Source organism: Seriola aureovittata, chromosome 23 (assembly GCF_021018895.1).
Source record: "Seriola aureovittata isolate HTS-2021-v1 ecotype China chromosome 23, ASM2101889v1, whole genome shotgun sequence".
NCBI lineage: Eukaryota > Metazoa > Chordata > Actinopteri > Carangiformes > Carangidae > Seriola > Seriola aureovittata.
The window spans coordinates 18938535-18966049 of NC_079386.1; the positions used below are offsets into that span (position 1 = coordinate 18938535).

Genomic DNA, 27515 nt, shown 5'->3' on the forward strand with positions numbered 1-27515 from the left:
CAGTTTATATTTTAATTTATTGTCTTTACTGCATTCACTCACTTGTGCTTTACAGGACTTTTACTTGTAATGAAGTATTTATATTAGCTGAAGTATTCTGATGATATATTTATGTTTATATACTTCAGTAAAAGCATCAGGACCCCACAGGTTATTACCCTGAACTCACAGCTCCACTTGAATAAAATATCTACACTTAAAAAGTTTTATTAGTCAAGTCGGAACAACTTCATAAAATTAAGTAAACATGAATAAATTTTAATTCAACTTAACAAGTGGATATAAAGTCAACATAACTTAAAACTAATAGTTATATTTACTTAGATTTTTCAAGGTAATTTGTCTCCTATATTTGTTTCAACACATTTTGCAGTGTATTGGCAGATCATTAATCCTGAGTCATCAAGCTGCTTTGAAATACAGTTAGTCAGATAGTTTAGCCCAGCGGTTCCCAACATAGGGGTTGGGCCCATGCAAGGGGTCGCCAGATAAATCTTAGGGGTCGTCAGATGATTACAGTAAAGTAAAAGTAAAATACCTGAACATAAGATATTCCTTTACTGGTCCCACAGCGGGGAAATCAGCAGTATTTGCAGTATTACAGCAGCAGAGTGACAGTGCAAAGTAGAAAAACTGCACAATGACTAAAAAAGATAAATAATATAATAATATAATATGTATAGATATTTGAATATAACAAAAACAAAAAAAATTGCAGCAGACAAGTGATAAAGTGGATTATTGCACATGGTGAATTAAAGTACATTGTTTACATAAGAATAAAGTCATATAAAACAGAAATAATCAACTACAATACAAACTTAAACTGTAGTAAAAAGTCAAGTAGTTTACTCAAACTGAGTAAAAGTTTAAAGTTGCTTGTCGCGCTAACAGATCTCCGTAATGTGAGTCAGAGTGAGACCTCTGTCTGTGTCTCAGCTCTGTGCGGTGACCCCTCCGTCGGAGCGGGGGGGGGGGCAGGGCAGGGCGGAGCGGCTCGAGCCCCGGGGGCTGACGGCTGACTGGCTGGCTCTCTGCGCTGCTCCGTCACGGGGACGCGCCCGCACGTCTACACGCACACACCCGCCGCGCGGCCAGGCCACCGGCCAGCCTCTCTGCCTCTCTCTCTCCCCCCTCTCTCTTCTCTTTCCTTTTCCTCCATTTTTTTTCCGTTAAAAACTTTCCGTTCACACCCGGTTCACCGATAAACTTTTCCCTCCGGAACCCGAGCGGCCCCCGGGGCGGACAAGTAACCGGATTACCGAGTTTCAGCGACTAGCTAGCGGCCGGACCTGCCGTGATTCACCGCCCTGCCGGCCAGAAGCAGCGGGCCTCAACTTTCCTTCATCTTGTTTCACTTTTTGGTTTTTTTACTCTTTCCGCCGCCGGTGAAACTTACCGGACGGTGACGTCAGCCCCGAAGGAAGCCAGCCGCCGTTACACCGGAGAAGACAACATAAGTGAGTGTTTAAACTTTTCTGTAACGCGCGTGTGTGTGTGTGTATGTGTGTGTGTGTGTGTGTGTGTGTGTGTGTGTGTGTGTGTGTGTGTGAGAGAGACACAGCAGCGCCCCCACCCAACTCTCTGACCGTCCTTGTGTCCCGGTACCGACAGGCCCGGCCCAGGACCAGCACCGGGACCACGGCTGCTGTCCCGGCTGATCCCTCTACTTCCGTTAGTTGTTGTTTATTGGTGGTTTTCTCCGGACCGGAGACATGGGGACGGTGTGAACGGATCAGCGCGTGGCTTCCACGAGACTTACGGTTTCCTCCGGTCCGGTAGAGGTGAGTCACCCCCCCCCCCCCCCCGGTAATATCATAATATAATAAGATTAACTGTCAGTTCACATTTAGTTTTTACTGTTACAGGCTCCAGAGGAAATCTAAATTTAACCTCATTAATATCCAGTTAATATTTAATCACAACATGAAAGAAGTTTTAAAATACGAGGTTTTATTATGAATTAAACTTTCTGGAAGTGGAGCTGACGTCATTATCTGACTGTTCACTTTTAAATCATCTTAAGGTTTATTTCATCTTTATTTCATTGTTTTTCTCTTATTTATTTGTCATATAAAGTTTATTCTAATATATCAGAGTTATTTGACTCTAAAGACGGTGAATCTTTGGCCTCATTATATTTTGTTTTATCTTATTATGTATTTTAGTGTTGGATATTTATTATATTTAACAGTTTGATGAAATGATTCGACAGTTTTAAACCTGGATTGGTTTATTATTATTTATTTATGTGGTGAATTAAGACACTGGAGCCAAATCGATCAGTCGATTAATCAGTTAATCGATGGACACAGTAATAATCAGCAGCTTTTCTGATAATCAGTGAATCGTTTCAGAAGATTTGCTGCTTTTCTTTGTCGTTTTCATTGTAAACTGAATATTTGAGGTTTTTTAGACACTTGAAATCTTCAGCGCGACAAATGTCGACAGATTAAATGATTAATCTATATTGACAATAATCACCAGCTGCAGCCTTACTGTACACGATTAGATTCTAATTTAAATGTTTATTCCATTAATCAATAAGTCGGCTGCTGATTGGTCAAAAACAAGGTTTCACTTTGGGCTTTTCTGATTATTCAGAATCAGAAATCATCAATTAATCAGCTGATTATGATTAATCTTAAACATTTTGTCTATAAAACATGAAATAATAGTGAGAAGCCTCGGCCACTTAAATGACCTGTTTTATTCAACAGTCCAGAACCAAAATTAAAGTTTAAACTTAAAACAAAGAAAAGAAGCAAATCAGAGGAACTTGAACCAGATTTTTTGCCTGTAAAAGACCCAAAAAGATTAATTGATCATTGAAATTGATGCAGATTATTTCTTTCTGGTGGAATAATTGAAATTAAAACAAGAAAAATCAATTTAAATGTACATTTTGACCAACACCAGTAACAGCAGGGACGTCAGTAAAGGGGGGTAGATGTAAATTATCACATTATACTGAAGGTTTTAGGACAGAAACGTGAAATAAAACGGATAAAATCTTCATCAAAGATTCATTGATCAACTGATTAATTATCACAGCTCCGTTTCCAACATCCACCTCTGATCTTTGAAAATGAACATCTTTACCTGATAAGTGAAGCAGTAACAAAACCAGGGATTGTTTCCATTCAGATTAATGTTATTGACTTTTATACAGTTCATTATTTGAATATTACATGGCCAAAAGTATTTGGACACCGGAGCTTCTCTTTTTCCCAAACCACGAGTATTGATCTGTTCGCTGCTGAGCATTTTATTTTGAAACAGTGGAAAAGGGACAAAGTAAAATAAGACGCCCCCTCACTGGAGTCCAGAGATCCAGACCAGGAGCAGCAGAACCCAGACCAGAGCCACAGGGGTGTCCACATACTTTTGGCCATCAGATCAAAGCTGAATAATGAGGTTTTAGAGGCGACGCTGCCGTCAACAGAGAGACTCTCTAAAGTTAGCCTGAGTGGCTAAAGCAGTTCAGAGCAGGCATCTCAGCTATCTGTGTGTGTGTGTGTGTGTGGTGTGTGTGTGTGTGTGTGTGTGTTGTGTATTTTTAGCTACATGTTGTTTGGATTCTGCTCTAATGTTATTAGGCAACACCACAAAACTGATAACACGAGACCGAATCATCTACTTGATTATGGCAGGCGCGTGTGTGTGTGTGTGTGTGTGTGTGTGTGTGTGTGTGTGTGTGTGTGTGTGTGTGTGTGTGTGTGTGTGTGTGTGTGTGTGTGTGTGTGTGACTTTTTCCAAAACCTCCTCCAGGTGAGGAATGTTAAACGCCCCGTCTGGGAGAAGGTCTCTCAGTTCCACCTGTTAGCGCTCAGGCTAGTGCGTCTCAATGGAAACACCAGTTAGCATCCAGCTGTAGCTTTTAGCGCCGACTGTTTCTCACTCTTTCCAGTTAAAAAAAAAAAACAACAAAACTGCATCACAGCAGCATCTGGAGAGGGGTCGGGTAGCTGATAACATCTGTATTTCACAGTCGAGATGTCGTCATGCAGTTAGCATTAGCACAGGTTAATGAAACCAGCTGTGCCATGTCGTCCATGTTTACATGAGTAATTACAGAAAAAGCCTAACCCAGTGTTCAGTCTCCTCCTGCTGCTCTGTCTTCAACCTCCACTGTGTTTTAAAGCAGCTGAATTCACCACATACTTGTCCTGAGACATGTTTTCCTCTTTCTGTTGTCAAACACTGGAAAAATGATTTAATAGCAGCCCATAAACGCTACTCGTTAACCTGCAGTCGTCGTCTAAGACTACTCAAAGTCTGTCTTTACTGCCGCACAGTTTATCCCATACCAGGGGTTTTCCTATGTTAAGAGGATTTGATGCTGTTCGACTTAAAGCTTTTCACATCATTTTGTAGCGTCATTATTAGAGCTGCCAGGAATAATCTCCTCGACGGGGTGAAACACCCTATTGTTTTCCATCTGAAAGGAGCTTTTAAAACAATATCTGGTGCTAAAATAGCTCAATAAGCTAGCTAACGAGCCGTTAACATACAGCTTCATACTCATTCTGCCAACCTGAAAATAAGAGGTGGTGTTACATTCAAGGACATCCAGAGTGAGCTGCTCCACCGTCGCCAACCTGGCAGTGTCTGACCCCGCCCCCAGAGGAGGATTTGTGTGCATGACGTTTTATCGTACCAGGCTGTAAACATGTTTATTTCTGCTGTAACCAGACTCTAGTGGTCGTTAGAGGAACTGCAGTTCTTTTGTGTTGGCTTCATTTTTCTGCTTCTTATTTGATTGGGGGGGTAGAATGGTTTTCGATGGCTTACGTTACTTCCCTTACATCCGTCAACAAAGATGGCCGCTAAAGTGAAGCCATCGACTGATATGGTCATTTATCGGTGAAGCTCTAGTCGTGTCGCCTGAGGTCATTTTTGTGCAGGCTGAGATCACAATGCCAATATTTCCCACCGCATGTGAAGGCAGCACGTGGTCATTGTCATGTGAACAGGATGTTCATCTGTCAGCTCGACTCAAACGGTGCGAGAGAGTCAGAGTAAAATGTTCTTCACAAACTGGGCGTCGAGGCGAGCTGATGACTATCTTTAGCTCTGTGTGTGTACATTACCATAGGAAGGAGTGTGTGTGTGTGTGTGTGTGTGTGTGTGTGTGTGTGTGTGTGTGTGTGTGTGTGTGTGTGTGTGTGGTATGAAGACCATTCATTATCACATTCCTCCAGAGAGGCCTACACATGGGAACTAACTCAGTCTGTGTCTCAGTGGGAGTTTGTCCACATGACTTTAATCACATCAGAGAGTGATCAGATGTGTTCACTGCTGATCAATAATCAATCAGTCAGATCTGATTAGCTGCGGTATCTACAGACAAGAGGAGGAAATGCCACAGGAACGTAATGTTGGAACCAAGTTTGTTCATTTAAACATTAATTTGATCTTTTCTGATACGATTTAAAAGATATTGGAACAGGATCTAAAGTTATTTTATATTATTGATCTGTGGATTATTTTTTCCTGTAATCATTAATCATAAAATGAAAATAGTGAAACTATAAGCTGTTACTGTGACTCTTGAGAGCACCGATGACTAAAGTTTGAGTCTTTCCTGCTGTTTTCTCGTCCTCCGAAGGGACTGAGTGAAAAATCAGGTACATTTTTAAATCGTTGTGTCAGCAGACTGGTGGAGTTTTCTCTGTTTCCACATTCTTTCCTGCGAGATGACGGTTGTGTAATTTCTGGCCGAGTGAAGTCTCTCTCCGAGGAGCTCGTGGGTTAGCAGACGATGCGGCTGCTGCTTTTAGCTGTGAGATAAAAGCAGCAGCCGCAGCAACGAGTGGAATTTCTCCTCTGATGCTGGAAGAGACCGTGTGTGTGTGTGTGTGTGTGTGTGTGTGTGTGTGTGTGTGTGTGTGTGTGTGTGTGTGTGTGCTAACAGTGTTTAAACAGCTGGTTAGTTTGGCTAACAGCAGCTTTACAACTAGCCGGGCCTGTTCAACCAGACACATTGAATAACTCTGTGTGTGTGTGTGTGTGTGTGTGTGTGTGTGTGTGTGTGTGTGTGTGTGTGTGTGTGTGTGTGTGTGTGTGTGTGTGTGTGTGTGTGTTGGGATGCCTGTGATGTGATGTCAGCGTTTCTGTCTGTGGTATGCAGGCTGCTCGCTCACCTAGACACACACACACACACACACACACACACACTCACAATAAGATTAGAGCACAATCCAGTATCTTTGTCCACCATCTTGTGTGTGTGTGTGTGTGTGTTTGCCGTGTTCCTGTTGTGGTTGTGTGACCTGAAGCTGTGTTGACAGAGCAAACACACACTCTCTCACTGTTCTCTGTGGTGTGTGTCGGAGCTGCTGCATTTAAAACAAATAAAAAAACCTTTTCCTTCAGTTGTTTCTCAGGTTTTAGTTTGATAAAGTTTCACTGACTCTGAGTCAAATTAAACTTATCATCATTTTCGAGTCACTAAACTTACAATAACTACAATGTTCAATCAGCTCCAGATATAGATTTGATATATAGATGAACGATTAGTCAATAAATCAATTGGTTGACTGACGGAAAACAAATCGGCAGCTTCGTGTGTTTATGTGATAATAAACTCAACATCTCTGGATTTGTGTTTTAATCTTCATTCTTTTACTATTTTCTGGCATTTTTTTTTTAGACGAGGCGGATCAGTGTGACATCAGTGTCTTTCTCCCGTTCACTGTTTAATCCGACCTGTGAGTGTGTGTGTGTGTGTGTGTGTGTGTGTGTGTGTGTGTGTGTGTGTGTGTGTGTGTGTGAGCGTAATGTGCCGTTTCCAGGTTGTACTTTAACATATTTAGTTCCAGTGGCTGAGTTAAGTATCAGAGGCAGAGACTGAGGCTCGCTGCTTCGTTTTGGCTTCTTTTGTTCGGAGAAAAAAACACTAGAGCAGAACAGGTGTAAATGTTTGGGAATCTGCAGGAAGTGAAGAGTCTTTAAAAAGCCTTCCCTGTTGAGTCATTGTGGCGTCTCCGTCAGGAACATCGGACCGTCAGGAGAGAGGAAGATCATCAGCTCACAGCGTCCGAATGTCACACAACATAATGACGTCATTGTTTTTAATTGATTTATCCGTCCAACCTTCCTCACATTAACACATGACACAAACAGAAATGTCAGATCTCCACATGGTTTTCATCATACGACCCCCTTCTTCTTCTTCTTCTTCAGTGGTTTAAAGGCAGCGACGGGAGAATCCGCTCCACCAGCTGTTTTAACTCCATCAACCAGTCGACTCGTTTTCATATAAGATTCATTCATTCACCTTTTCTGGAGAGATTTGGTGACAGCTCGTGCTACGTTTGGATGGAAACTGGACTTTTTTAAACCAGGCGAAGCCCTCATTGTTTAGTTTCTTTCATGAGGCCACAGACACTTGATGCCAGGAGAGATTGAAGCGAGCATAAGCCATGACTGTGCTGACAGACAGGCCTTTTCTTGTCTTGTTCTTCATGAGTACCATGGATATCTGAGATGGCGTTAACACACAGGTTGCAGAGTCAGAAGGCGGTCTCGGACAAAATCTGCCAGGATAGTTCAAAAGTGTAAATTCGTGACCTTTTACACTCTGACGTTTGGTCTGTTTGCTGCTCAGCTTCAGGTTTTTGTAGCTCAGTTGAAAACAGACGGTCGAGGTGAAGAGATAAAAACATGTTTATAAATTCGATGTCAAAGTATATTTTTATTGCAGTTTTTTGAGGACATGTTTGTCCTTAAGGTCACGAGTTTGAGTTTTGGTTCTGAGCCTGTCTTCTGATTGGCTGACTGTTTTCTGAGTGATCCAATAAAAATAAAGCAGATTTCAGGTAAAAACACTCAGAGAAACCAAATCCTGCAAGGTTTGGATGGTGGGTCCAGGTGGGCGGGGCTTGGTGACTGCTTTGTTGTGACATCACAAAGTTCCAGAAGTCCTGACGGCTGGTTTTAAGGCTCAGTTTCTGAATACAGGCTGTGTGCATTTCTCTGTGGACTGAGGCTTTGATACTTTCACAGTATTAATATAGAAGCTAGAGCTGATCTATAATCACACTACACATGGACACACACCTTTACTGGAGGGGACCTCAAAGGAAAATCCAAATTAAAGTTGAGATCTGGAGACATCAGGTTGTAAACAAACCCCCTCTTAAACCGCATTTTAATAAAATGATTTAAACACTGACTGATAAAATCAAAAGCACGAGAGATCAGATTCACAGCAGGAATGTAGATCTGCAAGATGAGATGGAGCAAACAGACTTTTAACATTCCTGTTGGTTTCTCTGCAGAGTCGGGCTTTAGATCGAGAGCTGCTGCAGAAACTTTGTCTCAGCTTTTGCAGAGACGTGGGGTTAAAGGCTGGATGGAGGAAGCGATGACGGCTGAATAAGTTGCCCCTCCCGCACCGTAGACTGGATGTCACTCGATAAACCACCTGTGACCTTTGTGATGATTTCGCAGGCGTGACCAGTGTGGCGTCCGTTTCATTTCTTTATTTTTGCATGACCATATTGGGCGTGTCGTCTCTGTTGTTCTTAGACTCATCCAGCTAAATTCAGGGTGGAACAAACACAGCTGATGTTTCTACACCCTGACGGATACTGAGACTGAGACATTGACATTTTACAGTTTAAAAAAATCTTTTTAACATAAACATTTTGATAAAGATCCGTTAAAGGAGTCGTTGTCTTTCGCTTCCTACTGAAGATGTAAACCTTTAAAAACACCTCATGAATATATAGTCCGTGTTTAAAAGCCTCCTCTGAGCCTCATACAGTGAGTAAACAAACACATTTAAAGGGTTAAAATCCTGAAAATAATTGAATATTTCCTCGTTATGCTCAGGACTGATCTAACTCAGTGAAAGTGGAAAATAATATTAATATGTGATGTTTTCATTGCAGTTTTTTTGATGACATTTTTGTCCTCTAAGGTCACGAGTGTGAGTTTTGTTTTCCGTGATTCCTTAGATCTTTAAAATCAGCTGCTCACTAGTTTCTATCAAATAAACAGGAGGAAGTAGTTCCTTTGTTGGGGACTATTTTCAGCGGATTAATCTGGTGCTGTAGTGAGGCAGCAGGAAGGTGTGTGGGACCGAGTCACATTAAACTGCAGCGTGTGAATGATAATGAAGGAGCTTGTCACCCAGAGTCACAGTGACTCACTGACGTGTTTTCAATAGTGTCTGGAAACAGTGGAGCTCTGTGGCTCAGAGGAATCAGGCTGCGATACGTGCACAGCACCTGGGAGCAGGTGAGGTCGAGCGTTGGTTTGGATCACCAGACTTATTCTTCCTGTGAATGTGACGAAGACTTCCAAACTTTCTGCCGAAGAAAAACGGAGCTCCCGAGTTCCTGTAACTCTTTGGATTCAAAGTTACTCGTGAATTAAATACTTCTTGTTATTCTTCTTATTGATCAATACAACAATATCTCTGATTAGATAATCTCGTAGCGCCAGTGCAACCGACTCCTGAGCCGCTAACATGTCTGTTAACGCTATTAAAGCTGAGTGAGAAGCTTCTCCTGTTTAAGCGCCACTCACTTGAACTTTCACTATTTAAAAAGACAAAGGTCTCTGGAGGCCGTTCATATCAGCCACTAATCAATGTTTTACTATGATCCGGTGATTAACTTGTGAGGCGTCGGATTGTGTGTCTGCCAAAGATTGTTTATGAAAGAAGAAGCTCACTCTCTGACACGGCTGTGCAGTCAGTGTTTCTGTAGATGTTTTCTCTTCGTTGTTATAGGTTGTTGGTTATAGATTGATCGGCAAATGTGGCCACTGTATTGATTTACAGTGAAATGTATGTAGTAACATACATCGCAGGAAGTAATTTACATACAGTTAGCGTCTGTTTTCAGCTGATTCACAACAATTAGAAAACAAGCTCTGCGTGTGTAAAACATTCTGGTTTAGAGGTAAAGAGGGGACCGTGGCCCGTCACATTTCTGCTCATTCTGTGTGTGTGTGTGTGTGTGTGTGTGTGTGTGTGTGTGTGTGTGTGTGTGTGTGTGTGTGTGTGTGTGTGTGTTCGTATCAGAGATGTTCAGACCGGAGTATCAGGACATCCCTGTTTAATGTTGTGTGAGTTGGAATGTCAGCCATGTTTATTACAGAGCGTTGAGACCTAAATTACAGAGCAGTCTCTCTCTCTCTCTCTCTCTCTCTCTCTCTCTCTCTCTCTTTCTCTCTCTCTCTCTCTCTCTCTCTCTCACACACATCGGTGTCTCACATGCACCAGCTGATAACCAATCAATTATTCTATTCAACGAATGAGCTGATCAATAACATAGTCACAGGCCTTTGTGACACTGATCAATCCACTCTGATAGACAATAGATTGATGGGCTAATCAGTTACTTTCCCACACACACACACACTCACACACACACACACACACACACACAGTAACATTATCTAACAAGGTGTTTTCCCAGGGGAACAAGACCACAGTGTTTAACTGTGTGTGTTTAAAGGCCTGAGGCAGGGGCGTTCGACATAGACTGGCAAAGTCAGAGAGAGAGAGAGAAAGCGAGAGAGAGAGAGAAAAGAGGGTGAGAAAGAGTGAGACAAAAGACATTTAAAAAACAGCAAGAAGAGAAGGGAAACAAGGACGGAGAGACAATAGGACGAAAGAAGCAGAAAGACAGAGGTGAAAATGAGGCAGCTGTGGTTTCCATGGTGACGAGGAAACACATAACAGAGGACAGGAATGTAAAGAGAGAGAGAGCAGAGACGGAAAAAAGTGGAAACATGAAAGAAAGAGGAAGAGAGAGAGGAAAGAATGAAGGGAGGAGGAGGAGGAGGAGCAGCAATGAAAGGAAAAAAGAGAGAGAGAGAGAGGGAATGACTCGCAGTGCTCGAACGCCCGGGATGAATTAGAGGAGCCACAAAAATAAAAGAGAGAAAAGGTGAGACGAGAAAAATAAAATTAAGATTAAAAAGTAAAAGAAAAGAGGAAAGGAGGAATAAAATTTAATATAAGAAGATGAAATGAAAAGACAGAAGAGGAGATAAATCAACCACAGAAGAAGAAAGCAGGGATAGGAAAAGATAAAAGACAAAAACACAAAAAGGAAGAGGAAAGAAAATAGAGGAGGAGAGAAAGAAAGATGATTCAAGAGGAGGGAAAAGGAGGAGAGGTTTTCCTCTTCCCTTTCCTTTCTGAAAAAAGAGCGGGAAACTCAGTCGTAAAGTGAAGGGAGGAGTCCTGGAAAAGAGAAGGAAAGTGGTTTGACCATAAACCCAGAGATGGAGGGAGGAAAAGATGGAGGGAGCGGATTATTCTGTTTAATCTGAATGAGAAGAGAAATAGAGGGAAAAGAAAATATAGATGAGAAGATGGAGGGATGTTATTTTACTCACTTTAATAAAGTTGTTGGATTCACAAGAAATTAAACAGAACGGTTCAAATCTGAATTCTGGATTCTACTTTTCCCATAATGCACTGGGATAGTGCCGTTTTAATATTGAATTCATTTAAATGTTGATGATTTATTGTTTTTTTTTTTCCTTGTCTGACCATGCTCTCTGATTGGCTGTCCTCAGGTGGGGTGGGCGGAGCTTAACGATGGCAGGTGCGTCAGTGAAGGTGGCGGTGCGAGTCCGTCCGTTCAACTCCCGAGAGACGGGACGCAACGCCAAGTGTGTGATCCAGATGCAGGGGAACACCACCTGTAAGACACAACACACACACACACACGTTTGTCTTTATATACGTGTGAGGACCCTCACTTTACCAGGTCCCTGAACTAAATTATTATTTAGTTATTTTACAGAATTTAAGTTTATTATTTATCATTTCTGTGTTGTGAGAACCGTCTTCACAATGTAGAAATGAAAGTAGTGCAACAGTTTCACAAGACACTATAAGACTCTCTGATTTTGTCTGTTTTCTAATTCATCCAACTTTAATCCTAATTTATTTTTCTTTTAGAGAAAACTCCAAAGTTGTAAAAAATCAGTTTTAATGAAGGCTTTTCCCTCCGTGTCATTAAGTTAGAGCTTTGCATGTATTAAAACAGCCCTCAGCAATCCCAGAATGCCCCTGCCCGTCACATGACCTCTGAACCTGCTGCTATTTAAACTCAAACACACACGCAGTTTATTAATAGACGTTGCTGCAGCACGACTGTTTTTAGCAGCCGTGCGACCGTCAGAACACACTCAGATATTTATGCACTGATCGTGTTAATGATGGGCAGAGTCGAGCTTTTAGTGAATGTTGGAGACATCACGTGCAGATTTCACTACATGTCCAAAAGTATGTGGACACCCGATTATTTAAGACGTGTGACTCCAAAAGCATTTTTTACACTAAGTGCACAAGGTGTTTGATAATTCCCCTCTTTTGTTCCAGGTATCTCCAACCCCAAACAGCCCAAAGATGGAGCTAAGAACTTCACCTTCGACTATTCCTACTGGTCACACACAACGGTGATCACACACACACACACACACACACACACGTGTAGAAACGTTCATCAGGTAAACCAGGATCGGTGTTAACCAGAGGTGTGTGTTCGTGTTTCCGCAGATTGATGACCCCAGCTTCGCGTCTCAGAGGCAGGTGTATAAGGACATCGGAGAGGAGATGCTGCTGCACGCCTTTGAAGGTAAAAACCATTTGAACTGATGCTAATGCTAATGAGGTTCATACAGTTATTAATGTTTAAGTTGATTAATGATACTAATCTAGATACTTGAGATACTAACATCCATGTTAATGATTTTACTACAGATGCTAGTGCTAATGCTAATGGTAGTTATGTTAATGATGATACTATTATCACCGATGATAATGTTAATGAGTTCGTGATCCTAACTTTAATGCTAGTGCTGCTAATCCTGGTGATGAGGAAAATATTAATTATTATGTTAGTAATGTTGATAATAATGCTAATGATGCTAATCATGTAAATCACCCTTCTGATGACGCCAAAGATGCTACACTTGCTAATGTTTATAATGATGTTTTAATTGTTGATGATCCTGCTAATGATTCTACAGAAGCTAAAGTTTGTTGTGTTCATAAGATAGTAAACAGTGATGCTAATGATGCTAATGATGCTAATGATCCTGGTAATGCTGATACACATCTTCCCGATGGTGCAGCTGCCACCATCATAACTATTTACACTATTTAAACTTGACCCAACAGCTGCAGGTCCTGCTGCTCCAAGTGTATTTCAGGATCTGATTTTGGTGGAGGACAAGTGTTCTTTATTTCTTTTATTTCAAAAGCTCAGTAAGATTTTAATCTATTTATTTTCCCAGGATACAATGTGTGTATATTTGCGTACGGCCAGACCGGTGCCGGAAAGAGCTACACCATGATGGGCAAACAGGAACCTGGACAGGAGGGGATCATACCACAGGTAACACACTAGTTTTTAAGTTCAGTGTAGGATAAAATTGTCCTCAACAATATACTTATAAAGGACATATTTATATTTATATAATAGTTAACAGACAATCACTTATTCTTAACATTCAGGTCAACTGTCGAGGATGGAAATACAATAAAAAATAAAAGCCTATTTCCATTGTGGTTATTTCCAATAAATGGTAAATGGTCCTGATTGATTCACCATTCATTTCTGAACCACAAGCTTCAGTTGCAGTTGCTCAGTCTGCTGTTGAACTTTGTTCCACAGAACTGAAGCCGTGAACAAAAACTGGATTTTTGTCAGTGGAACCTCTGAATGTAAAAAGTGAAGATCTCTATTTTGACAATCTGTCTAAAATAGTTACAGATATTTTGTGAGTGAGACCAAACTGACTCTTCTTTGTGAGATTTTGATGATGTGTACATGAAGTTAATGATTTGACCCGACAAAGCTTATTTTTAATGAGTGGAGAACTGCTGCATCAGCAGTTGGCAGCGTAATCGCCTGATTTAATGTCATATCATGTTGCAGTGTGTGTCGAGATCACTGAGCCCTTTATTTCCCCTCAACAGTAGAATTAAAGAGGTGATGTAGTGCAGCCTGATGCCGGTTAGTCACATATTTCAGCCTCCACGTGGTTCTGATGTGGAGCTGTACTTGTGAGAAGCCTCAGCAGGACGTTCATCACCTTGAAGCAGAATCATAAATCCACCTTTAATGGGTTTTTTTCCTGTAGTTTCACTGACTGATTGTGATGAATGAACCTCTGTCTCTCTGTGTGTGCAGCTGTGTGAGGACTTGTTTCAGAGAACGGGAGAAAACACAGATCCTGACCTGACCTACTCCGTGGAGGTAAACTCTCTCTGACCTGATTCCAGCCGATTCCTTCAGTGGATGTCGATCAGCTTGAACGCCGCCTCTCTCTTCCGCCTCCAGGTGTCCTACATGGAGATCTACTGCGAGCGGGTCCGGGATCTGTTGAATCCAAAGTCCCAGGGGACTCTGCGGGTTCGAGAGCATCCCATCCTCGGGCCGTACGTGGAGGACCTGTCCAAACTGGCTGTGACCGGATTCACCGACATCCGGGACCTGATGGACGCCGGCAACAAAGCTCGGTCAGTCTTCTTCCTGCGGATACACGCCAGGACGCAGCATCCAGATACATCCACATCTTGAATTTAAAACAAAACCAGAAAAGGAAACTGAAGGAGATGTTCATGTGCTGTTGCTGAAACAATGTGGACGAGGATTACTTTCAGTATCGATCCCCCTTTTGTCCAATCAAGATATTCAGTTTACCGCCGCAGAAGAATTAAGGAAAGCAGGAGAAGGAGCCAGTGAATTTTTGTTTTAAAATTACTTCTAACCACTTTTCAAAGAAGTTTGTCGAGCGACTAATTAGTCGGTCGGTTAATTGTTTAACTTACTACAGGTGATTTAAAATGTAAATGCTGTGCCTGTGAAATGTCGTGAGCGAGTTACAGTAAAAGTTGAAGTGCGCTGAAAGGTCTGCGGTGACATGAAGGATAAGAGACGAGGCGCTTGATGGACCCGGCCGTGACGAAGACAGTTGAAGTGTCAGTTGGTTATCTGAGTGTGAGATTTGCCACTTCAGTAATCACTCAAGTTAAAGTTGGTGACCAAAATTCAAACAGCGACAACAAGTTTTTTGGTAGATTGCTGAAAGGCATTCTGGGAAATGTAGGAAACCCCATAAATATGAGCTGTGAATCCTGAATTTGCTCTAATGGGAAACTTCTTTCTTTCTCCACAGCAGCAAATTCAAAACCTGGTCTTTGGAGTTGTTGAAAGGTATTTTAGAAACTGTAGTTAATCTGTTGTCATGGTAACAGACCAAAACACAGACTGACAGAAACTTGGTTGCAGATACTTTTTTACGAGGTTTCACCTCTGATCCAAGAGGCTTCTTCGGTTCTGACTGACTGGTGGGGAAACCCAGGTGTTTAACCTCTGTGGGGTCGTTATCAAAGTCGCTGATGTCACTTGGTTCGTTAGCGCTCCCACCTGTTGTAGCGACAGCCGTCCTTCTCACCTGAGCGTGAACGGTTGTTAAATCTTCTGGGAAAAGATCAAGGACAGAGTTGTAGGTGGCAGATAAGTGGTGTCGTAGATCTTCAGAGCTGTGCGCACTAACACAACTCAGACCAGTCTGAGTTGTCAGCGATTAATTATTTATACCTGACTGGTTATTGATTACAGGACGGTCGCGGCCACAAACATGAACGAGACGTCGTCCAGGTCACACGCCGTCTTCACCATCGTCTTCACCCAAAAACGACGAGACCAGATGACCAGCCTGGACACTGAGAAGGTGTGTGTGTGTGTGTGTGTGTGTGTGTGTGTGTGTGTGTGTGTGTGTGTGTGTGTGTGTGTTTAGTCCTTGTGAGGACTCTGTCTTTATTGCACCTGTGAGGACCCAGTTACCTGATTATACCTGTGAGGGTCTGGTGTCCTCATATCGCAGTAATCAGGATTTTTAAAGATGAAACTCGAACTTTCTCTCCAGGTCAGTAAGATCAGTCTGGTCGACCTGGCTGGGAGCGAGCGAGCTGACTCGTCGGGGGCAAAGGGCACCAGGCTCAAGGTCAGAGGTCACGTGTCAAGTGTGGTGCCGACGTGGGCTGAACTAAAATCTATGATTTCTAAGTAAAATTAACTTTATATTTTTGTACAGGAAGGAGCAAACATCAACAAATCTCTGACCACGTTGGGAAAAGTGATTTCAGCTCTGGCTGAAATGGTGGGTCAACACACGCTTGATGTTTATCCTCAGGTTAAATATATAGATTCACGTTTGAAGTGAAAAATGACCGTTTCTCTTCTCCCCTCTGCAGCAGAGCAGTAAGAAGAGGAAAAGTGATTTTATTCCCTACAGAGACTCAGTCCTCACCTGGCTACTGAAGGAAAACCTGGGTAAGTTTAACCGGTACTAGTTGTACTGCAGTAAAAACATCACACACAGCTGGTTGTGTTGAAACTAAAAGTACCAGGAGTAATATTAAAGGATTAGTAGTAAAGATACTTCTCTGAGGGGATAAATAAAGTATATATCTATCTAGTTCCAGTCGTTGTAATACCAACAAGTAAGTAACAATAAAGTTTTGATGTATGTTTGTTTCAGGAGGAAACTCTCGGACGGCCATGATTGCTGCTCTAAGTCCTGCTGACATCAACTATGAAGAAACACTGAGCACTCTAAGGTCAGATGTCGATGTGTGAAGTAAATGTCATTCAGTGTTATCTAGTCTAATGCAATCTGTGTTATTCAGGGACGAAGGCCGTCAGACAGATCGATCACAGGGCTGAGATATACCCACTTTAATCTAACTGAACCTGGTGTCATGTGATTCCAGGTATGCTGACCGTGCCAAACAGATTCGTTGTAACGCTGTGATCAATGAAGATCCAAACGCCAAACTGATCAGAGAGCTGAAGGCTGAAGTGGAACGATTGAGAAACCTGCTGTTCTCTCAGGGTCTGCAGGAACTGCTGGATAATGCTGGTATATATACATTATAGTATAGTATACATTATATAGTATACATTATATAGTATACACTATACTGGTATATATATGATATGAAATATACAACACTGGTATTTTGTCATATGGTAAACACATTATAATAAATATTATACTGGTGTGTTCACATACTTGTACACACAACCTTACTATACAGTACATATATAACAATTAACAAATTATACACATTATATTGTCTAGATTACATTGGTACATACACAGAATAAGAAATATGTTTTAGTGGTACACACATCACATTGTCTATAGTCTGTGTGTTTATTTAAACATGGTATGTAGGGCATGTCTGTGTGTCGGGTATTTACAGACAACAGCAACTGTGTGTGTGTGTGTGTGTGTGTGTGTGTGTGTGTGTGTGTGTGTGTGTGTGTGTGTGTGTGTGTGTGTGTTGGGGGTGGGGTAAGCAGATATTTACAAGCTGTTCTTTACATAACCAGGATAGCAGAGATTCCTTCCTCTTAAAAATGAAACCTGACTCTGTTGCTTCTCTGTCTCTCTCTGTCTTTCTGTGACTCAAAAAGTCAACAACAACAACAATGGCCCCATTGGCATCGCAGGTGTGGCCCCCTCCCCGCTGCAGCTGGCACTCAATGCAGCCAATGGACTCGCAGCCAATGGACTCGCACCTAAGAATGGCTCCGCCCCTCCAGGTGACTAACAGCTCTCTCTCTTTTCCACCTTAAAAACAAAATCCTCTCAGCGATCAATAAATAACCGTTCAGTTTCCCTCTGCAGCTGCAGGTGAGCCTGCGTCTGCAGGTGACGTCCCAGCTGACCCCGACCACCTGATCGAGGATGGAGAGGAAGGAGAGGAGGCGGTTGCCACGGAGCCCATCAGTAAAGAGGAAGCAGCTGAGAGACTGCTGGTAGGATCAGAGTCTGATACTACTGACGTTTTCAAACTGTGAGGCAGCTGTCAGACTTCCTGGACTGACCCCCGACTGTGTGTGTGGGTGTGTGTGTGTGTGTGTGTGTGTGTGTGTGTGTGTGTGTGTGTGTGTGTGTGTGTGTGTGTGTGTGTGTGTGTGTGTGTGTGTTGTAGGAGACAGAGAAGATTATCGCTGAGCTTAACGAGACGTGGGAAGAGAAACTAAGAAAGACAGAATCTATTCGTCTGGAGAGGTAACATCACTGACTCTGGTTCGTTTCTTCTGTGACTCCAATCAGAAAACAGTCAGCCAATCAGAAGAGGGGCTCAGAGCCTCCTCTTTTCTGATTGGCTCACCACTGAAAAATATATCTTCTTATGGATCAACACTTCAAATAAAACACAGAAGAAGAGGAAAATATGGAGCTTTAAATGTAGAATGTAGAAGTCAACTCCAACTCCCATGGTGCATTTCTGCAAAGAGCCTCCAATCACATCCTGTCACGTGAGACACTAAGGAAGTTAAAGGTGTTGAGAAAACATTCGGAACAATAAAGAGTTTTGAATTTGCTACCGCTCAGTCGTCTCCATAGCAACGGCATCCGAGGCTCATGGGCATTGTAGTATTTACAGCTGTGCACCAAAATGGCAAGTTAAAATAGTGAAAGCTGAATACAGAATGAACCGACCAATCAGAACTGAGTATTTGACACAACAAACACCACTGATCTCTCTCTCTCTCCCTGTTTGTGTCGGTGTCTCTCTCTCTCTCTCTCTCTCTGTTTGTGTCGGTGTCTCTCTCTCTCTCTCTCTCTGTTTGTGTCGGTGTCTCTCTCTCTTTCTCTCTCTCTCTCCCTGTTTGTGTCGGTGTCTCTCGCCCTCAGAGAGGCCCTGCTGGCAGAAATGGGCGTGTCCATTAAAGAAGATGGAGGAACGCTGGGCGTCTTCTCTCCTAAAGGAGTGAGTTCACACGTGCTTCTGTCTCAGGGTGACATTATAAATCACGCTGTTTGTTTCCTGTTGTGGCGTCCACAACCTGCTGGTGTCGGCGTGGTGACGGTCGAGTGAAGTCGTCCTGGTGCTTTTATTCTGGTTCCTGCAGCTGGAGCTTAAACTCATTAGTGTGTGTGTGTGTGTGTGTGTGTGTGTGTGTGTGTGTGTGTGTGTGTGTGTGTGTGTGTGTGTGTGTGTGTGTGTGTGTGTGTGTGTGTGTGTGTGCTGCAGACACCTCACCTGGTCAACCTGAATGAAGACCCTCTGATGTCAGAGTGTCTCCTCTACTACATCAAGGAAGGATTCACCAGGTCAGACATCAGTTCATAATTTAATGACACTTTATTGATGAATTCATTAATTATTCTCTTGATTAATTAATGAAACAGCTGTGAAGAGAGTTTTATTGTTTCCACGCAGAAGCTGAAATTATTAATTGATTATTTGATTAGTTTTAGATAATTCAAATCTTCAGCAGTTTTACATCTTTCTTATCAATAACCTGATCATATGTAATTTTATACAAACCTCAACCTGAGCAGGTGCAGCAGCCACACCTCTGAAAACATCTAACAGTGATAATAATAATGATGATAATAACTTTATTTATTTAGCACTTTTCTTAACAAAGTTACAAAGTATAAGAGTAAAAAGAGTCGAACAGCAGAAACTTAACATTGTGCGAAATGATCCGACAGTAAAAGGCAATAAAATATATAAAATCAACATGAATAAAACCACTAAAGGCTGAGCCTCAACTTAACATCAGTCTGGGAGCCGATGAAGGGAGGCGAGCGCCGGAGTCATGTGACTGAAGCTGATGTCGGTCTGTTTCAGGGTTGGACAGCAGGACGTCGACATTAAACTGTCTGGACACTTTATAAAGGAGATTCACTGCGTCTTTGTCAGTGAGACCAATGACCAGGGAGAAGGTGAGACGCCTGTCTGTCTGTCTGTCTGTCTGTCTGTCTGTCTGTCTGTCTGTCTGTCTGTCTGTCTGTGTGTGTGTGTGTGTGTGTGTGCAGATCGCCCTCTGGTGGTCAAACTGAAGCAGCTGCACCTCAGAAATCTGAAGCTCAGTTAAAGCTGCAGAAACACACTCAGTGTTTTCATTATTGAATTTATGCTTCTACATTTAATGTTAAAAGTGTCGTCTTCAATTTAAGCCACTAACCACAGTCTTGTGATGGTTACAGAGGTGTGTGTGTGTTTGTGTGTGTGTGTGGTGTGTGTGTGTGTGTGTGTGTGTGTGTGTGTTCGTTCAGTGAGTGACTCTCTTTCTTTTTCTCTCTCTGTAAAAGCTGCCAGGAAATCTGTCAGGTATTGATTTTTAACAGTCACTGATAACCAGTTACCATGGTGACGTCACCTTCATATTCACACCCATGTTTCCTGTGCCCCCCTCCCCCCCCCTCCCCTCCACTGTGTGTGTCTGACTGTAACATCCACCGAGCCTCGTTGAGCTGTCACACGTTAAATGGAGGTTTTCTTGTACTGATTGTGTCCCTGCAGTCGTCGTCACTCTGGAGCCGTTGGTCGGAGCAGAGACGTACGTGAACGGGAAGCAGATCACTGACGCCGTCGTCCTCAAACAAGGTAACAACAACCCGAGGGATTCGGACAACAAGCAAAAATGATTCACTCTTTATTCCTCCTATTCATCTTGTTTTCAGGTTGACGGTCCGTCTCATTCTCATGGACATGATATGTAGTAATATAATAGACCTTGATGGAACTTCTTCAGATTTGATCTTTGACCCCAAAATCTAATCAGTTCGTCCTCGAGTCCGAGTGAATGTTTGAGCCAAATTTGAAGAAGTTCCTTCGAGGCGTTACTGAGGTGGACGTACAACCTGAAAACAATATGGCTGCCGCTCTGGCTGTCGGTTGTCAATGAATCATTTTTAATCTCGCTCTCACTCCCTTCTCCGTCCCGTCTCCCGTCGCCAGGTAACCGCATCGTGATGGGGAAGAACCACGTGTTTCGGTTCAACCACCCGGAGCAGGCGAGGCTGGAGAGGGAGCGCAGCGTCACGGCCGATCAGCAGGCGGAGCCGGAGGACTGGAACTACGCTCAGAGGGAGCTGCTGGAGAAACAAGGCATCGACATCAAACTGGAGATGGAGAAGAGGTAGAGAGCAGGAGATATAAAGACCGCTAACACTGTGTCAGCCAGTTACAAGCTAACAAACAACATAAACAAATAAAGGATGCTAACTATGCTAACCTCACGTCTGGAGGAACTTTAATAATCTGAAAAACTGAAAACCTGAACGTGTTTGAAGCTTGGACAGAGCAACACGTGTAATTCAGTCATTTCTAACATTTTATAGAAGAATGAAAAGAGACGTTTCTTCAGTTTAAAGACGACAGGAACGTTAGAAATCAGGGCTGTTTCCACTGACTGTGTTACAGACTGCAGGACATGGAGACTCAGTACCGTAAAGAGAAGGAGGAGGCTGATCTGCTGCTGGAGCAACACAGACTGGTAGGTTTCTGTTAGCTTAGCTTATGTGGCAGCTAACAGTGAGTGTACAGTGTTAAACCTGTGTGTGTGTGTGTGTGTGTGTGTGTGTGTGTGTGTGTGTGTGTGTGTGTGTGTGTGTGTGTGTGTGTGTGTGTGTTCAGTATGCCGACAGTGACAGCGGCGACGACTCAGACAAACGCTCCTGTGAGGAGAGCTGGAGGCTGATTTCCTCCCTGAGAGAGAAGCTACCTGCCAACAAGGTACAACACACCTGTGTTGTCTGCTTGAATAATCACTTCCTATCAAAAGGCCCGTCAAGATGAGGCCGAGACTTCTTTATGTCTCGGTGTTCTCAGACATATTTGCAGCCCTGCTTTCTGACACCTGTCTCCGTCTCACCTGTCTCTGTCTCCAGGTGCAGTCGATAGTGAAGCGCTGTGGTCTGCCCAGCAGTGGGAAGAGGAGGGAGCCTCTCAGAGTCTATCAGATCCCTCAGAGGAGGAGGATCAGCAAAGACCCCAAACGGGTCACCATGGAAGACCTCCGCATGCAGGCGGTGAAAGAGATCTGCTACGAGGTCACACACACACACACACACACACACACACACACACACACACACACACACACTCACTCACTCACTCACTCACTCACTCACTCACTCACTCACTCACTCACTCACTCACTCACTCACTCACTCACACACACACACACTCACTCACTCACTCACTCACTCACTCACTCACTCACTCACTCACTCACTCACTCACTCACTCACTCACTCACTCACTCACTCACTCACACACTCACACACACACACACAGACAAATATGTTCAAATTTAAAGGAATAGTTCAACATTTTGGGAAATATTTTCAGAGTGAGACGTCCACATAGATGGAGCAGAGGGGAAACTGCTAGGTTAGCTTAGCATAAAGACTGGAAGCAGAGGGAAACTGCTAGCGTAGCTTAGCATAAAGACTGGAAACAAAGGGAAACTGCTAGCGTAGCTTAGCATAAAGATTGGAAACAGGGAAACTGCTAGCGTAGCTTAGCTTAAAGACTGGAAACAGGCTCTCTCATCGCCCACAGATGACCTCGTTGAATAAAGTTTTTAAATGTTCTCACCTTGTCCGTCTCCCCCCCTCCCATCCCCCCTCAGGTGGCCCTGGGAGATTTCCGTCACTCCCGTCAGGAGATTGAGGCGCTGTCCATCGTCAAGATGAAGGAACTCTGCCGCATGTACGCCAAGAAGGACGCCAACGAGAAGGAGAGCTGGAGGGCCGTGGCCCAGGACGTCTGCGACACCGTGGGAATCGGAGAAGAGAGGAGCCCCCCCACGGAGGAGGGAGTAGGAGGAGGAGGAGGAGGAGGTGGCGGCGGCGGTGGCGGCGGCAGTGTTGGTGGCGGAGGAGGAGGAGAGACGGGGGAGGGAGTACAGAAAGGAAAAGTGTATGACCTGAAAGCTCACATCGATAAACTGACAGACATTTTGGAGGTGAGTGAACGGTGGGAAACTGCTAGCTTAGCTTAGCTTAGCATATAGAAGAGGAAAATATGGAGCATTAACTTATTTTTTTAAAACAATGATCAGTCGATTCTTCCATCAGTCGATCACCAGGAAAATAACTGTTTTGATAATCAATTATTTCAGGTGAGACTCATCATGTCGCAGTAAACTGATCGTCTTGGTTCGAAACTGTTACAGGCTGAATAGGCTTGAATAATATAGATTAATCAATAATGTAATTGTTAGATATTTATCTATTTATTATTTGATTTATTTAATTAAAACCTGGTTGTTGTTGGTATCTGTTGGCACTGACTGTTGACTCCGCCTCTTCCAGGAAGTGAAGCTGCAGAACAACATGAAGGACGAGGAGATCAAAGCTCTGAGAGACAGAATGATAAAGATGGAGAGCATCATACCTGTTCAGGTGCGTTCGCTTGTCACTTCCTGCTCCATCAGCTGCTCGTCAGTCAGCAGCTGCTCAGTGACTCCCCTCTCTTTTCCCTTGTTTCCAGGACGACGACCTAAACGGCGAAGGCGACGGGTCTCCTCAGAGAGATGGGGGCATGGGCTGCGGCGATGGCGGGGGTGTCGGCCCCGACCACCCAGAGGTCAGAGTTCAGCGGCTGATGGACGAGGACCCGGCGTTCAGGAGAGGACGCCTCCGCTGGCTGAAACAGGAACAGCAGCGAATCCTGAACCTGCAGCAGCAGAACATCACCAAGAAACTACGAGGACAGAACCAGAGCCCAGGTAAGCCCCGCCCACCACACACACACACACACACACACACACACACACACACACACACACACACACACCTGCAACCAAACTTTAACCTCTTTGCCCCTCCCCCTCCTGCAGGTCTGACCGCCCCCATCGTCCCCGTCCACCTCCCGGGGACCGGCCGCTTCATCCCTCCCCAGGAATGCAAGCTCAAGTTCCCCTTTAAGAGTAACCCCGCCCATCGGTTGTCATGGGGACCAGCCAGCGCCGCTCTGCAGGCCCTGGGTTTTGGGGAGGGAGGAGAAGGGGGGGAGGAGGGAGGATCTGAGGGTAAAGGTTCTCCCTCACCTCCTCCTCCTCATGGCCAATCTCCTGCTCTCTTGCCCCTCCCCTTCCAAGTGCCGCCGCCGCCGCCTTGCATGCGCACCCCCAGCCCTCACCGTGCCTGGCAACAACGTAACCAAGGCAACCAGGGTAACCAGAGCGGCTTCCATTACCATCACCAGGGCAACAACCAAAACCACCAGCACCGCTACCGCCGCAACTCTCTGGACAGCTCCACCCATGGCAACATTAACTACGACAACAACCAGCATCACAGCGGTGGCGGGGGCGGCGGTCACCAGGGGCGACCGAGACAGAGGAGGGGGGTGTCACCTGGGCCTGGGGGGGAGAGAGGAGGAGGGAGAGGAGGAGGAGGAGGAGGAGGAGGAGGAGGGAGAGACAGAGATGGAGGCTTCCATTATAATCAACGCCAGCACCATCAGTACCACCATCATCCCTACTACAACCCCCACAATGCACCATTCCAGCCAGGACCTCACCCCAACTACCACAGCCTGCCACGCTCCGGGGCCCCGCCTCCTCCTGCTGACATGCTGCTGGGGGCGGGGCCGCCTCCGGGGGGGTGGGGCTTCACTACCCCTCCCAGGATGAGACGACAGTTCAGCGCACCGGACCTCAAAAACAACAAGGAGACCCCCATCTGACCTCTGACCCCTGGAGGTCTCTGATTGGCTGCAGGACACAGGGTGGTCCTGATGCTGTAGGGAATAGGCTGTGTGTGTGTGTGAGTGTGAGTGTGAGTGAGTGTGTGTGTGTTTGTGTTGCAGCACTTTTACTATACTGAGTCGGCCCGTCACACACCAACTAACATCACACACATCCTGTATCTTCAATCCTGCTGTGTGTGTGTGTGTGTGTGTGTGTGGGTGTGTGTGTTAGCTTCCGTTTAGCTTTTACGTTAGCACGGGTTAGCTGTTGCCACAGCAACACTGTTTTAGGGAAAAGTGGATTATTGTGTCTTTTGCTGTCAGACGAGATGGAAGTTTATTAAATGATGATTTAGTTTTATTGATTTTAGTGATCGGTGATATTGATTGACGTTGTGGTCTCGATCAGTTGTTTATAATATGGTGCCTTAAAGCTGACGTGTTAGCTCCCGTTAGCTGTTAGCTCCTGTTGTTTTATTGTTGTTTTTTTAAAGATGGAGTGCGTCGGTTTGATTTCCTGGGCAGTTTGGGTGTTTGTACGTACATGGACTTGAGTTTTAGCTCGTCTGTTTTAGCCACTGTTAGCCCGGGAGGCTAACTAGCATGCTTCAGCCTGAGACGTCTTTGTTAGCGTTGGCTAGTCAGTTAGCCCAAGCAGGGAGCAAGGGGTGGCTGTTTAGCTTTTCAGGCTAATAGCTTATGTGGTGAGGTGCTACACAAGCACCCAAGTTTAGCTTAGCCTAGCCTAGCCAAGGCTGCGCTCATGTCATATGAGAGTTCCAGTCAGTACGACTTTGACTTTAACACCTTGAACGCACCACTTTTCACACATCGAGACGATTTTTCTCGAAGCTCGTATTTACTGCTTCTCCCATGTGACCTGAGCGCCGCAACGCCGAGTGCTACGAACCAAAGAAAGCTGCTCTGTGGCGCCTCCTGCTGGAGAGCAGAGAGCTGACGGACAACACTGCTGTACAGACAGAGAGACGGAGGGAGGGAGGAACTCCTCGTCTGTTCCAGAGCAGGAGGAGGAGGAGGAGGAGGAGGAGGAGGAGGAGGAGGTGCTGTGGTGTAAATGTTGATAAGACAGACTCGCACGTTGAATCTTTTTAAAGCGTTGTGTGTGTATATTTGAATTGTATCCTGACGTATTTGTTTTTATGAAGATGAATCTATTTTTAAAAAAAGGCTGCGACACATGAAACATGCTTGCGGTGAGTTCACTGTCTCTGGCAATCGTGGGAAACGTAGTAAGTGAAACCTGAAATGCGTGCGACGCATCAGTGGGAGATGTAGGAATCATGAGACGTGATGGATTGTAGTTTACGTAGGGCTGTGTATGCAAGGAACTCTGGGAAATGTAGTAAGAGAAAGAGACGGTGCAGAAGAGGGAAGCTGAGACACAATAAGCTTTGTTTTTCAAATAGTAAGAGACGCTACGACCTGTTCTGTGTGACGTTCAAGTACTCCTCCGACACTACGTAGTCTTTTATGTCCACTTCAAGAAGGGATGAGGAATTAACTGCTGCCTTCATGAGACGTCGGGAAGATGGAAACTGTGGCTTTTTCCCATTTGAGTCATATGATGTTGCGTTTACTGTCACTTTAAAGAGCTTTAACACAGATGTTTTCTTTTTTTAATGCTGTAAATATTGATCTTCTCATTTTCAATTAATAAATTAGTCCAGAGCATCAATTCCTGACTGATCGATTATCAGTTTTGTTTTTGTTGTTGTGTTCACTGCACCTCTGAAATACAGGACATTGTAATTACAGCCGACCTGCCACAATCTTCCAGCTTCCCACGTCTAAGTGAACGCAGCAGCCGCGGTGTGTTTGATGCTCCCTGAGTGACGACATGTACCCGTCAGGAGGAGCCTAAAGCCCTGCCCACACTGAGCAGGGCATTATGGGAGATGACGAGTGGAGCGTTTTGGTGCTCCGTGACTTTAAGACCTTTTCACATTTAAAAAAAAAAAAGAAAAAAAAAGGTCAAACCAACCAATGGGAGCGCTCCCTCTGGCCGCTCAGCCAGTCAGGAGGGGAGTCGCCACGATGACGACGACAAAAACACTAGGACTGATTGTGATTGGCCTGAGAAGCGTGACATCAGCAGAATTTGATTTCCATCGTTTGCTCTGGTGTCTCGACCAATCACGGGACAATCTTGATTACCTGCTGCCACTGCCGGGCCTGATGGGAAATGATGTTTCCTTTTCGTTTATGGTTTTTCATTTTTCTGATTTTTATTTTTTTTCATTCTCCAGCTTCGGCCTCTGATTGGCTGTTTTTTTTTTTTTTTGTGTGTATTCATTTGCTTCATGTCCTGAGTATTTTAACCCCGCTACATGTTCAACTTTTGCTTTATGATGTCATCACGCCATCATCACTATTATTAATATAATTATTATAAAGTTATACGTGTCATTAATATTGGGTTGTTGTGGATGCTGCTAAAGGGAGCTTCTTCACCCTCATGCAACCGCCTGAGTGTGTTCATGTGTGTGTGTTCATGTGTGTTGGATGTGTGTGTGTGTGTGTGTGTGTGTTTCCTGGTTAATCTAGAATCATAATCTAAAGTTTGTTTTACTTCATAAAGCTGATTTTATTATTTTTCTCTAATTGTCTGTTTACGTTTGTTGTTTTGGAGGTTAGAGGAGGAGGAGGAGGAGGGGCCTGGGGTGGGGGGTGGGGGCATTGCCATGGCAACTCGACTCAGCAGAATTCCAGAACATTCTAGAACTCCCCGCCCACTCCCTACACCTCTGCTCCAATCACAACGTCGGACTCTGACGTCACTTCAGGACTGTGGAACACAGATACGGACACGATGACATCACGGTCTAACCCTCCTCCTATTGGCTCAGAGCCCCTCAGTGGTTGTTGTCTGTGTTGAGATGTTGTGTCTGTTGTTTGTGTTGTATCAGGAACCAATCTCAGGCTCTCCCTGCAGACAACATGAGGCAATAAACTGTCAGTGAGGACGAAACGAAACTCGACTTCACGCCTG

At 44.2% G+C, this 27515-nt stretch overlaps 1 protein-coding gene across 2 annotated transcripts; it reads left to right on the forward strand.

Moving 5' to 3' along the window:
• The first annotated feature begins 1046 nt into the window (after positions 1-1046).
• On the forward strand, positions 1047-27504 carry kif1c (kinesin family member 1C). 2 transcript variants are annotated; one of them, XM_056368856.1, is made up of 29 exons: positions 1047-1460; positions 1680-1784; positions 11548-11675; positions 12359-12435; positions 12536-12614; positions 13276-13376; positions 14175-14240; positions 14325-14503; positions 15609-15720; positions 15916-15993; positions 16084-16149; positions 16244-16322; positions 16531-16609; positions 16763-16911; positions 17472-17600; positions 17686-17816; positions 17993-18072; positions 18703-18778; positions 19043-19122; positions 19649-19743; positions 20324-20407; positions 20762-20942; positions 21227-21299; positions 21440-21538; positions 21694-21855; positions 22440-22775; positions 23125-23214; positions 23303-23540; positions 23652-27504. In XM_056368856.1, the coding sequence occupies exons 3-29, from the start codon at positions 11570-11572 to the stop codon at positions 24500-24502; spliced, it is 3876 nt and encodes a 1291-aa protein (XP_056224831.1). In that variant the 5' UTR covers positions 1047-1460; positions 1680-1784; positions 11548-11569; the 3' UTR covers positions 24503-27504. The 2 variants fall into 2 exon arrangements, with proteins under 2 accessions (XP_056224831.1, XP_056224833.1); XM_056368858.1 differs by lacking the exon at positions 1047-1460 and having other exon boundaries at positions 1657-1784.
• Positions 27505-27515: the final 11 nt, after the last annotated feature.

What these genes read in the sequence shown, in the direction of transcription:
- kif1c (XM_056368856.1), top strand. Translation starts at nt 11,570, where the DNA reads ATGGCAGGTGCGTCAGTGAAGGTGGCGGTGCGAGTCCGTCCGTTCAAC. An exon ending in AGGAGGGGATCATACCACAG is followed by an intron (nt 13,377 to 14,174) that starts GTAACACACTAG and finishes CTGTGTGTGCAG; the next exon opens with CTGTGTGAGGACTTGTTTCA. An exon ending in GGAACTGCTGGATAATGCTG is followed by an intron (nt 16,912 to 17,471) that starts GTATATATACAT and finishes TGACTCAAAAAG; the next exon opens with TCAACAACAACAACAATGGC.